The sequence below is a fragment of the Marmota marmota genome, unplaced genomic scaffold, assembly GCF_001458135.2.
Source record: "Marmota marmota marmota unplaced genomic scaffold, marMar, whole genome shotgun sequence".
NCBI lineage: Eukaryota > Metazoa > Chordata > Mammalia > Rodentia > Sciuridae > Marmota > Marmota marmota.
Window position 1 is genome coordinate 235,691 of NW_025999897.1, and position 13,471 is coordinate 249,161.

At 50.2% G+C, this 13,471-nt stretch overlaps 1 protein-coding gene across 2 annotated transcripts in view; it reads left to right on the plus strand.

Moving 5' to 3' along the window:
- The first annotated feature begins 551 nt into the window (after positions 1–551).
- Mrc2 (mannose receptor C type 2) overlaps positions 552–13,471 on the plus strand; it is a 34,355-nt gene continuing 21,435 nt past the window's right edge. For both annotated transcript variants that reach the window (XM_015504765.2, XM_048798116.1), the window contains exons 1-6: positions 552–864; positions 10,645–11,046; positions 11,864–12,037; positions 12,236–12,400; positions 12,620–12,733; positions 13,247–13,390. In XM_015504765.2, the coding sequence (XP_015360251.2) occupies positions 567–864; positions 10,645–11,046; positions 11,864–12,037; positions 12,236–12,400; positions 12,620–12,733; positions 13,247–13,390 (1,297 nt within the window). In that variant the 5' untranslated portion in view covers positions 552–566. The remainder of the gene's footprint in view (positions 865–10,644; positions 11,047–11,863; positions 12,038–12,235; positions 12,401–12,619; positions 12,734–13,246; positions 13,391–13,471) is intronic.

Genomic DNA, 13,471 nt, shown 5'->3' on the forward strand with positions numbered 1-13,471 from the left:
ATTTCTGTTGCCACGGAAGAGAGCACGGAGGAGGACTTCTAATATTTTATCCTAGGTCACTCCTCCCCACATCCTCCCCATACCTCTGCAGTCACTTTGTCAAAACTAAATATTTTTTTAAAAATTTCTTGCCCCAAATTTGTGTGGGTGTCATAAATTTACTCACTCATTAATTCATCCTCCACCAGCCAGGTACGTGGGGCGCCTAACCTGGACTAGGCTGGGGTCCCTGGCAGGGCTCTCCTGTCAGTGATTTTTTTTTTCCTCCCATTGGTACCAAGGATTGAACCCAGCCAGCGGTGCTCAGCCATTGCGCCACATCCCCAGCCCTTTTTATATTTTGAGACAGGGCCTTGCTAAATTTCTGAGGAAGTCCTTGGAACTTGCTATCCTCCTGCCTCAGCCTCCCGTTGTCACTGGGATTCAGGTGTGCGCCACCTCACCCGGCTCCTGTCGGTGGTTTTTATGAAGTAATGAGCTTGCAACTCCCTCCCAGAGATATGAAACCAAAGCATGCCTTAGCAGAGCTTCTTGCATGAGTTGTGGCCATCGTTGTCGCTGGTGTAATGCAAGAGCACAAGTGTCTGCTCGCCTGGGCGACGACGTTACCAACCCCACGCGCTCAGCGTCCAGTGCCTGCATTCTGCCCTTCGCGACCCGGTCAATGGGGTTGGATTGTGCTGGCCCCGAAAGTCACTTCCTGCCACCACGGGGCCAGCTATCATTGTGAAAGTGCCCCCAGGGGGAAGGAAGCGGTTCTTGGGCTGTTTATTTTGGCTGCAGGCTGGCAGACGGCGCCAAGGGCTGCGGCCGCGGAGACCCGGCGTTTGCCGCGCAGGGCTGGCGAGTCGGGCGGAGCTCCGCGTAGGTGGCGCGCCGGGGACTGCTGGGCGCGAGAGGCTGGGGCCCCTGGGAGGGCGGGGGCGGCGGGGACCCGAACCCGAGGGCAGGCGCGTCGCGGAGCCCTGGATCCTGGGCACAGAGGCGAGGGAGGAAGGGGTCTAGGTGTGCCCGCCGCTGGGATGCTCTGCCTGCAGGGTTCAGGCGCGGGGGATCGTATCGGGATCCACTGTGAGCTCTGGGGTCTTCCCGCTGGTAAAACGGTGTCTGGAAGGAACAGGCAGAAAAACACTGTGATGTTTGGTCCGAGGAGACAAAACCCAGCAGGGGATGAGATCAAAGACTCTTAAATTGCAGGGGAGAGGGTCAACATGACAGGGTTTGCATTCCCCGGGAACTGTGGGGGCCAGCCCACACGCTTGGCAGAACCGGGCAAAGGGAAAGTGGCCTTTCTGAATTTACACGGATTCCCTTTCCCGCCCCCACCCCCATCCTGTGCACTCCCTTTCTCTTGCGTTTAGTGGGTGGAAGCCAAAATCCCACCTCTTCACATTCCGCTAGAGTTTGCTTTACCATTTTCCTAGAACACAGCGTATCACATTCTGCAGCACCCATTAAGTAGAGGGAAGAGCGTGTCTAGAAATGACTGGTGAAGGAAGCCCACCCTGGAGACGGCGCGCACACGAGGGTTTTAGCAACAAAGCAGAGATGGGCTGTGTGCAAGGCTCAAGCACTTGAGGCCGTGGGCGGCAAGTAGTTTGGCCTGGCTAGAACCGAGGGCAGGCTGAGCGGGAGGGAGGGTGTGTGAAAAGAAAGGGTGGAGGTAGAAGGAAACCCACGGGGCTCCGGGCTTGGTGAGGGAATGCACAGCTGGGCCTCAATAAGCTCAGGGTTAATGTGCCTACATGTACACCAACACGGTCTTTTGTGGGGATGAAGTAGGGTGCGGTGCTTCCTCCTCTGGGTTGGCCCCTTAGTAGGGCGGGGCTGGCAGCTTCTGCTGACTCAGGGACATTTCCAGGCTTGGCCTCAGGGCCAAGCTGCTCATTGAAAACAGCTGCTCCTCTTGGCTGGCCGCCCTGCAGGCGGCCTCTGGCTCTCCCTGGAATGACCCCTAGCCTCTGACCCTGACTGGCCCAGGAAAGGGCAAATGGGGGACAGGCTCAGGGGCTGGAGGCCACCTTGCCATGCTTTGGGGAGCACATCAGGTCCCCCCAGCACCCAATTCTTGTAGGAGCTAAGCCAGGTGGTTACTAAGCACAGATTCTTGCCTCCGGCCTTTGCTCTTGCGGTTCCCCAACTTGGAACACCCTCTTTGTCCTTGCCTCTGCTTGTGCCTTTCAGGGTTTTGCGCCACATGCCTCTCATTCAACAAATATTTGTTGAGAGCCTGCTGCGTGCCAGGCACTGTGCTACAATGAACTTCTCATCTGCTTCCTTCAGTGGTAATGTCTTCAACTTGTAATGGAGAGCAGCCGTCTTGTCTGAGGTCAGACCTCTGGCTGCCTCTGCCGGGTCAAGTCTGGGAAAGCTACAGGGACAGCTGGGAGGTTTGTTTCAGAGAGACAGGCTGTAGTCAAGCCTTTGCATTCAGCCTTTGGAGTCCCAGCAAGGCCTTGCAGGTTCCTTAAGGCAGAAGGAACAGGTTTCAGTGACCGTCACTGAGGGAAGAGATGGGGGTTCCTCAATGCAGGACAAAGACTTTAAAACCCCATTGCAACTGGGTGCAGTGGTACATACCTATAGATGGAATTAATATTTCCATTTATCATCAGCTTGGGGTGAGAAAGCACCCCCTCACCCCAGGAGAGTGGGCTGGAGGGTCCAGTCTCCTCTGAGCTGCTGTGGTCTGACAGATCATAGCAGAAGGGTCCTGGAGCAACAGCATCCTGGAAGTAAAGAGAATGGGTTGATATTCAGGACTATGAGAAGGACAGTGTATTTATCGGGATTCTTTTAGACACAAGGGTCAGAAACCAAATGCAATCAAACTCAACCAAAAAAAAAAAAAAAAACTTGATCCAGGCTGGGGTTGTAGCTCAATGGTAGAGAGCTTGCCTCACATGTGGAAGGCACTGGGTTGGAGCCTCAGCACCACATAAAAATAAAATAAAGATGTTAAAAAAAAAAATCATGATCCAGATCCTGGCTGTAGCTCCGTGTAGAACATTTGCCCAGCATATGTGAGAGCCTGAATTTGATCCCTGGCACTAAAAAAAAAAAGAAGCCACAGTCCCTCAGGGATAGAGACCGAATGTCTAACACCACTAGGACTCACTTCCACATCTCAACTAAGCTGTTTCTCTTTATAAATCATCCCCTGTAATCCCAGCTGTGCAGTGAGGCTGAGGTGGGAGGATCACAAGTTGACAGCTACCATCAGCAACTTAGTGAAATCCTGTCTTAAAATAAAAATAGTGGGAAGGTCTGGGGGTGTAGCATAGTGGTAGAGAGCCCCTGGGTTCAATCCCCAATACTGCAGGGTTAAAAAAAATAAAGAGGAAAAGGAGAGAAGTTGGCTGGGAAGACAAAAGGTATGAACTGATGGGCAGCTCAGCAGTGAGGATTCTGGAATCACCTCCAAGTCTTCCGTGTGGAGCCCAATGGACGGCCAGACCATTTTGCAACAAGGGTGGGGATTGTGCCACTATGTCCTCCATGCCTAGCACCATGCCTGGCATCTATGAAATGAATATTTGTTGAATAAATGAACGAATCATCCCTGGTGCTCAGTGCTCAGCTCCCGATCTAGCTTTATTCATCTATTCCTTCAAGTATGGAGTGAACCATAACTTGATGCATAGCACTGTACGAGGCATGAGATAATTGCCAACAAAACACAAGAGGTCACCTTTGTCCCTCAGGCGGGCAGTCCCAAGATCCTCATAAAGGGTTCTGTACCCTTTAAGCTGGCCAGAACCTCTCTCTCGGCAGTGAGAGCCAGTGCTCCCAGGAATGAAGAGCAAGACTTGGATATGGGGAGAGGCTTCTCAGGGTGACGGGCATCTGGCCTCTGCCCCTGGAGTTCCTGCTGCCTGCTTCATATTGGATGGAAGCAGAGCCACAAAGAACACAGAGCGGGTCAGGCTCTCTCCTTAGCAGTGTCAGCTCAGCCAAGGCTGATCATGGGCCCCTCCTCCATTGGGCCCTGTAGAAATGGTCTCCTTTCTGTGATGGCCCAGGCTTACTGCTTGTCTTTGGGTGGATAATGCTCCAGGCCAGCTTTGCAGAGTCCCCAGGATCGACCTCCCGAACCTTTCCTTTGCTTAGGAGCTCTTCTGGGGGCATCTCCCTGGTTCCTTGCCCTTTTTTCCAGCATCCTTCACCCTATGTCCTCCAGATCATCAGAGTTTTCAGAGCTCACCTCTGAGAAAGCCTCCAAGCCCCTGGGAGGCACACAGATCCCTCTGTCACTCTGGATACCTGGGATTTTGTTTTTCTGATACTAAGGATTGAACCCAGGGGTGCTCCATCCCAATTGAACCACACCCCCAGCCATTTTTATTCTTTATTTTGAGACAGTCTCACCAATTTGCCCAGGCTGTCCTTGAACTTGAGATCTTCCTGCCACAGCCTCCTGAGTCACTGGGATTACAGGAGTGCACCACCATACCTGGTAAACACCTATGATTTTAAGGGCTTTTTGCACTTATGTCCTGCTATGTCCAAAGCCATTGTTCTTCACTAACTGGATTGCAAATCCTTAGAGGGTAAGGACAGCCTTAGGTTTTATGAGTGGTTCTAGTGTTGCTTGGAACGTGTTGTGTACCTGGCAAGTGAAGTTAGGTGAATTCGAACCCAGAATCTAGGAGATCAGAGGGAGGGGGCTCACAGTCACACCACATGTGACAGAGGAGGAATCTGAGCCATTGAAGAGTGATAGGACCACTTCCCCTCTCTGGGTTTGTTTCCTCGTCTGTCAAGTGAGGGAAGTTGGCCTGACCCTGGGAGTAGCCCCTGCCAATTAACACAGACCTCTTTCAGACCCTTCATTTGCCATTGGTTAAAACCACTGCAGTCAGTCTGGGACTGAGTTGGCACACATGTGGGTTTTCTGTCCGGAGGAGGAGACGATACTGTCCCCTTGGGATGCTATGGGCTCCTGTGAGGTTTTGAGCCTCATTGTCCAGTCCTGTCCCTGAGAATCATTTACAAAAGCAAGCAATGTTTTCTCCCTTTCCTGATCCCAGGCCCTTTCTTTATCCCCTGCTGAGAGCCACTTCAGTTATGGTTACCACAGACTGTCCTCACCAGAATGGAATTTCTGAGAACCAAATATCTGGACTTAAAGGAAAGTTTGGGCAGGCCTGGGTCAGGTCCTGGGGCCAGTTTATCAGTTCTGGAAGGTGGTTGGAAGGCATCTTAGTCTGACCAGCTATACCAAAATGCCATTGACAGGTGGATTATAAACAATAGAAATTTATTTCTCATGAGGCTGAGAGGCCAAGACAAAGAGGCAGCAGGTTCAGTGTCTGGGGAAGGCCAACCTCCTCAGAGACGGCCACCTTCACACTGTAACCTCACATAGTGGAAGGGATGAGGGTCTCTCCAGGGTCTCTCTCTCTGATAAGAGCATTAATCCTATGAGGTGTCTGTCCCCAGGACCTAAGCACCTTCCAGAAACCCTACCCTCAAATACCGTCACCTTGGGGGCTAAGATTTCAACTTGTGAATTTGGGGAGGAACAGAAACATTCAGACCATAGCAGAAAGAAAAAAGCATGTTAACGACAGAGGACTCAAGACAGAGGATCAGATGTGGCAGCCACCTGGTCGTCCTTCTGGAAGCTCACCTCTGTCTTTCCAAGAAGCTACCCCTACCCCCAATCCTGGTGCTATCCCATGGGTGGATAGAGGGACAGGGTCCTTGCCCCACTGATCCTCCTACCAGGTTGTTTTGGGCACTTAGTGACAGAAGCTGGAGCATTGTGTTTTTAGGAAAATTAATCTGACAGGTGGGACAAGGAGCAGAAAGACAGATGAGTGGTTGTGATCACTATCTGGACATGAGCTTCATTCATTCATGTGTGAATTTATTCATTCATTATTTATTAAGCACCGTAGTGTGATAGGTTGGGTTTCAGGTGCTAGTAACACAGTGATGGGCATGACAGAAAGCCCTGGAGCTTATGGACAAGAGAGGAGACACGGACAATCAACAGAATGTGTTGGACAGTGAGTTCTGGCCCTGGAGATGGCAGGGAGCTTGTGGCAGTCTAACACTCTGGCCAAGAATACTTAGGGACAAAGGAGAAAGCACAAAATGTAGTGGTTTGAAGACACTGGAGAATGACAGTGTAGAGAGGGAGAGAGACCCTGGAGGGACCAGATGTAGGGAGTGAAAAATCCTTGCAAGAGGAATGCAAACTAGGTGAGTGGCTTGTGGAACCAGCTTAGTGCCCTGAGCACGCGTCCCGCTTCCCGGCTTGAGGACCTCATCAAAAGTGGCAAAACAAAACAAAACAAAAAACAGAGGCCAGAGTTAACGACTACTGGAAAGGCTAAAAATTTAGAGAGAAAAAATCCTGGAAAGAAAGGAGCCTTAGAGGGCTGGGCTTTGGCTCATTGGTCGAGCACCTGCCTAGCATGCGTGAGGCACTGGGTTTGATCCCAGCACCACATAAAAAAAAACTAAATAAACAAAATAAATGTATTGTGTCCACCTACAACTTAAAAAAGAAAGAAAGAAAGAGCCATAGAGATTCTTCCTACAAATTCCCCTCAAACTGTAGTGACCCCTAAATTGTGCATATGCAGGGTGAGACTCTAAGCCCAGCAAAACCAGCAGCTGGGGAGCAGAGGGTTCAGTTGCTGCTTGGTGCTAAGGAAAAAAGTTTAGAATTCAAGTTCCACCAAGTTAGAGGAGAGGGGCCTGGCAATCATCTAAGTTTTCTTTTGAAACTCCAGAAGGACCTCACCTTGTGATTAAATCCAAGGCTAAAAGCCACACCTTGAGACTTAAGGCACAACCAAAACAAACCCAGCCTAGCAAGGCTCCACAGGATCAAGGGCATCCAACAGTAATTTAACTGCTTGCCAGAACAAAACTCAACATTCTTTATAGGAAGATAGAAAAAAAAAACACATTCAAATTCCCTGTAACAGATCATCTGCAGTTTCCAGCATAAAAACATCTATTTTTTATATATATCCATGATGTCCAGTATAAAAAAATTACTAGACACATAGGTCTCAGGAAATGACCCATAACCAAGAGGAAAAAAAAAAAGTCAATAGATGGCAGACTCACAGGTAGCCCAGATGCTGAAAACAATCAGAAATAAACATTGCAAAGAGAATTATAATAAAGTGATATGACAGTGAGTAACTGTGGTTACTGTAGATTGGAAATTAGGGAGGGACTCTCTAAAGACGTGACTTTCTTTTACTGAAATGTGAAATACCAGATAGAGGAGTTTGTGCAGAGGCCTTGAGAAGGGAAGAGCCATGCAGGAACAAAGAGGTCAGTGTGGCTCGAGCAAGGAGGAGTGGTGTGATCTGAGATCGGATGGGTAGGCAGGACCAGAACCCGTCCAACACTGTGGTTCACAGTAAGGAGCTTGAATTTTATCTGAAAGATGATGAATCACATTTGAAAGAATTTAAGCAAGAGGGAGACTTACCTCTTATGCTGTTTATTTTCCTTTTACTATGAGTCGCATTTTCATTTCAAATATTTAAGAACCAGTTGCATTTTTTTAAACTTTCTACACATATCTTTTACTCATTTTCTATTGCTTTGTTAATATTGACCTCATAATTTATTTTGGTAGAAGCTCTTTTTATATTAGGGAAATTTCTTGGCCTCTAATTAGTTGCTTATAGTTTTGTCTTTTGAACTTTGACTTTGCTTGTGGCATGTATCTTACCATGAAATAATTCTGTTTTTTTTTTTTTTCGGGGGGGACCAGGGATTGAACTCAGGAGCACTTGACCACTGAGCCACATCCCCAGCCCTATTTCGTATTTTATTTAGAAACAGGGTCTCACTGAGTTGCTTAGTACCTTGTCATTGCTGAGGCTGGCTTTGAACTCGCAATCCTCCTGCCTCAGCCTCCCAAGCTGCTGGGATTATAGGCATGCACCACTATGCCTGGCCTCTGCCATGAAATAATTCTCATGCTATTGAATTCATCAGTGTTTTCTTTATGGTCTTCAGTGCTCCAATATTATTTAATTTTTTTTCTAGAACTGATTTACATCTTTAAAAATCACTTTGGCTGTTCACGGAGAGTGGACCACAGAGCGATGATAAGGACATCATGGGGCAACAGAAAGAACTTGGGGTTTGGTCTCAGGAGACTGGGGCCAAATTTCATCTCTATCCCTTACCAGTCTTGTGTTTGGTTCATCGAATTGCTTCCGTGCTCCTAGTCAATTTCTTTACCTATAACTTAGGATAAAAATAATGACAGAAATGAACATTTACAGTGCTCTTACTATGTACCAGATCCTGTCCCAAACACTCTACATGCGTTATCTCTTATCTCAGTTATCTCGATAAGCATCATTTGATGAGGATACTGAGTCACACAGAGGTTAAGCTCTTGCCCAAGTCATCCACTAAGTGACAGAGCCGCATTTGAACACTAGCAGTATGAATCTTTTTTGTTTTTGCTACAGGGATTGAACCCAGGGTGCTTAACCATTGTGCCACATCCCCAGTCCCTTTTTTAATATTTTACTTAGAGACCAGGTCTTGCTGAGTTACTTTAGGGCCTTGCTAAATTGCTGAGGCTGACTCTGAACTGGTGATCTTCCTGCCTCAGCCTCCCTGAGCCGGTGGGATTACAGGTGGGCCACCATGCCTGGCGTGATTCATGTTTTTAAAGTGTGAAAAATATCCTGAGGAACTAGTAACTAGGGTATGAAAAAATTCTGTGGAGACTGAGTGGGCAATGTCCTTAAGTGGCAGCCTGGTCACAGGAGGAAGGTGGTGTGAAACGTGGACCTCAGAGATATCTGGGTTTGCGCATTGGCTGGGTCACGTGTGAGAGGTCACTTCATGTCCCTGAACCTCAGCTGTCCTGTCTGATTGACCTCTCTCTTCTTCTCCCTCTCTTCCTCTTTCTTCTTTCCTGATACATAATCTATGCATAAAATTCACCCATTTAAAATGTATGATTCATTGGGTGTTAGTACATCCACTGAGTTGTACAGCTATCACAATCTCATTTCACCCCCAAAAGAAACACCATATTCTTTAGTCCCCTTCCTTTCCTGTCCCTCAAACCACAGCCCCAGACTCTACTGCTGATCTGCTCCTTGTCTCCATCCACTCAAGCCTCATTTCCTAGTCTACAGAGCGGGGGTACTGCGGGTGATTGGATCTCCCCAGGGCCTTCCCCAGGGTCTGCTCAGCAAGGAGGCAGGTGAGAAGATGCCAACAGAGCAAGCCAGAGGGCTGGATCACACTGTCTAAAAATTAGACATGAGATGGTTGGGGATCACAGAGGATGAGTGATTAGGGAAGATTCTAGAAAGAGGAAAGGATGGAACCTGTGAAGCTGAGGGACAAGGGAAAGAATGTGACAAAGTACTCTTAGGTTAAAGAAGAACTTTGGCAGAAAAAAACATGATTTGGGGCGGGGGGGGGGTACTGGGAATCAAACCCAGGGGTGCTTTACAACTGAGCCCCAGCCCCAGCCCTTTTTATTTTAATTTTTTGGTAGTTGTAGATGGACAGTATGCCTTTATTTTATTTGTTTATTCTCATGTGATACTGAGGATCGAACCCAGTGTCTCACACTTGCTATGCAAGGGCTCTGCCACCAAGCTACAGCCTTATTTCCATTTTTTATTTTGAGACATGGTCTCACTAAGTTGCCAAGGCTGTCCTCAAACTTGTGATCTTCCTGCTTCAGCTCTCAAGTGGCTAGGATCACAGGCTTATGTCACCGTGCTCAGAGGAAACCCATGATATGCAATGGAGACTGAGACTAAGGCTACAATGTGGTGTGTTATGTAAACTCCTCTACCACTCCTCATAACATCTTCAGAAAAGTATAGTAGACCTTTTTCTGCCCAGGGACAGGTTCCAAACCTAAAACCTCAGATAATACTGAACTCTACATACTGTTTTTTCCCTATATGTTCATATCTATGATAAGTTAAATTAGATACAGTAAGAGATCAACAATGACTAGTAAGAAGGTGGAACAGGTATAACAATATACTGTAATAAAACTTCTTTAAAATTTATGAGCCAGGTATAGTGGTGCACACCTGTAATCCCAGCGACTCAGGAGGCTGAGGCAGGAGGATCACAAGTTCAAAGCCACCCTCAGCAATTTAGTGAGGCCCTAAGCAATTTAGCAACACCCCATCTCAAATAAAAAGGACTGTGAATGAAGCTTGGTAGCACAGTGCCTCTGGGTTTAATTCCTGGTACCCAAAACCAAAACACTTATGAATTGTTTATTTCTAGAGTTTTCCTCTTAATATTTTAGGATCACAGTTATCTATGGGTGACTGAGACTGAGGAAAGGGAAACCGTGACTACTACTACTGATAGGGAGGACTACTGTCAACAGTACCAGGCCTTCTGTATACAGTTGGGTTTGCTTTTGGGTTGGGGCAAAGGACTGTCCTGTCTCCAACTGAGCATGGAGATAGGAAAGAGGTGGGCCCTGCCTCCTCTGGGCACAGGGGCACAATAGTGCCCCTTATCTCCGCCTGGAAAGGTTGATAGGACTGAGTGATTTCACACACACGAGAAGGGCTGGGCACATGTCAGTGTCTGTGGGCTGTGGGAGTCATCAAAGAGTGACCCCACGATGGTTTCATTTCCTGCCTTCCCTTCTAGAGTCTGATGTCTTCCTCATCTTCAGCCATGGACTGCAGGGCTGCCTGGAGTCCCAGGGTGCACAGGTCCGAGTCACCCCAGCCTGCAATGCCAGTCTCCCTGCTCAGCGCTGGAAGTGGGTCTCTCGGAACCGGCTCTTCAACCTGGGCACCATGCAGTGCCTGGGCACAGGCTGGCCAGGCACCAACACCACAACCTCCCTAGGCATGTACGAGTGTGACCGGGAGGCCCTGAGTCTTCGCTGGCACTGTCGTACACTGGGTGACCAGCTGTCCCTCTTCCTGGGGGGCCGCACTGGCAATGCATCCAAGCCTGGCACTCTTGAACGAGGCGACCAGACCCGCAGTGGCCAGTGGCGCATCTATGGCAGTGATGAGGATCTATGTGCTCGGCCCTACTATGGTGAGGGGCTGCTTGCAGGTGGGGCAGTGGGTCCCTGGCTGGCTCCTGGGCTGATTTAACAGCAGAGAGAGTCAGGGGGACTGGAGCCAGGGAAGGGCCAACTCCAAGGCAAGAAGGTCTTTGGCTTCTGTGGACCTTGGCAGTTACATCTTTAATTATAATAGGAAGCGTATTTGAATAATTAAGAAAATTAACTTCAAAGCCTTTAATTTACTTTTTTTTTAAAATTTCAAAATTATTATGTACTTATAAAGACTTCAAACACTACAAAAATGAAGAGCCTAAAATTAAATGAAAATTCCTTTCTCCCTGGCCCACTCTCGGGGAGACCCTGTAGTCACCCTGCACAGGGTTTGCAGGTGGTGAACAGGACTGGAGTCACCTGGTGGGGGGCTCTTATGGTTTGTGGCTCTATCCTTGGGATTCTTTCCTGGAAACTCCTCTGAGTGCCAAGACAGAGCTTTTAGGAGAAGCATGGACTCCCTTGGCTGGAGAGCTAAGCAGAGATGCCACTGGGCTCAGCCTTCTGTGGATGACTCAGAGGCCCCTCACCCAGCTGGCTTTTGAACAGGCACTAGGGGGCCTGGGGAAGCTCCTGCCTCACCCTATGGGATGCACAGTGGACTTCTCCCAGGCTTCTGGGCTGACTTAACAGCAGAGGGAGCCTTAAAGTCACTGTCTGGTGCAGTTGTCCCCTCCCACTCTCTGCTGACCACTGTCCACCCCCAGCTCTGGGAGTTATAAAGGGCTTTCCCTCAGGGATGGGGGGCAGCCTGTGGGGTCTAGATGCCAAGGGCCTGGCTTTCCTCCCCCGCAGAGGTCTACACCATCCAGGGGAACTCCCACGGGAAGCCGTGCACCATCCCCTTCAAATATGACAACCAGTGGTTCCACAGCTGCACCAGTACAGGCCGCGAGGATGGGCACTTGTGGTGCGCAACCACCCAGGACTACGGCAAAGACGAGCGCTGGGGCTTCTGCCCCATCAAGAGTGAGAGCAGGGCTAGGTGGGGAGGCGCTGGAAGGGAGGCTGGTGATGAGGGACCTTGGAACTTCTGTGAGGTAGGGCTCCCTCCCAGGCAGAGCACCTGTATGGTGGTGGTGGTGAGGTTCCTGCAGTGCCCAGGGGACTTCCTGTGGGGCTGAAGGGGAGGGCTGGGAGGGACCATTGCCCGTCTGCTGGTGGCAGGTAATGACTGTGAGACCTTCTGGGACAAGGACCAGCTGACCGACAGCTGCTACCAGTTCAACTTCCAGTCCACTCTGTCCTGGAGAGAAGCCTGGGCCAGCTGCGAGCAGCAGGGGGCAGATCTGCTGAGCATCACAGAGATCCACGAGCAGACCTACATTAATGGTGAGGCCGTGGGCAGCCCCCTGGGGCTGGGCTGGGGTCTGACTCACCCAGAGATGGGGAGAGGGTGCCAGCAGCCTGAGACCTGCTCCCCCGGGAAGGGCCCTGTGCCCTTTCTGCTTGTGTGGGGGTAAGGATGCTGTTTGTGGAGACAGGGCAAGTGGAGGGATGGGGAGGACTGGAGGTGGGGTTCCCCTTTCTCAGTGCCTCTCCTATTCCCAGGGCTCCTCACTGGTTATAGCTCCACGCTGTGGATTGGCCTTAATGATCTGGACACCAGCGGGGGCTGGCAGTGGTCGGACAACTCGCCCCTCAAGTACCTCAACTGGGAGAGTGGTGAGGCGTGGGGTTGGGGGCACAGGGACACCACAGGCACTTGGCTTCCTTTTATACTATTCCAGGCAAGCAGTGGGGGGAGAAGAAGCACAGATTTTACCCCCTCCTGGACCAGGCCTCACTGCTCCATGCCGTGCCTTGGTGTGAATTAGGAAATGAATGCCTCTTCCTCAGATGGTCCGGCTCTGCCCCAGGTCCTAGGGCTTGGTGGATGGATCAGATTTTGGCCTCACTCACAGCTTTGGGCAGTACAGGGCTGCCCAGTGCACCCGTGGCCTAACCAGGAATGCCAGGGCTGGGGCTGTTATGCATTGCTGGGTGGGGGTTCAGGATGATGTGGGCCCAGGTTAGAAGGCATGAGGACCCTGTGGAGCCAGAGTCGGGGACTGAACTTCTCCAGCTGGCTCAGGCTTCCCAGGGAGTGAAGAAAAGCAGAAAGCTCTAAGGAAGGTTCCAGGGGCCACAGTGTGAGCTTCTCCCTCCTGGGGTGCTGGCGCCCTGCCCGCCCCACAGATCAGCCGGACAACCCAAGTGAGGAAAACTGTGGGGTGATCCGCACTGAGTCCTCAGGTGGCTGGCAGAACCGCGACTGCAGCATCGCGTTGCCCTATGTGTGCAAGAAGAAGCCCAACGCCACGGCCGAGCCCACCCTGCCAGGTGAGCCACAGGGCCTTGGCCCAGCTGGCCCCGCCTCTCCTCTTGCTCTTCCTCCCTGTTGTCCTTCAGTTGTTCAGCTAA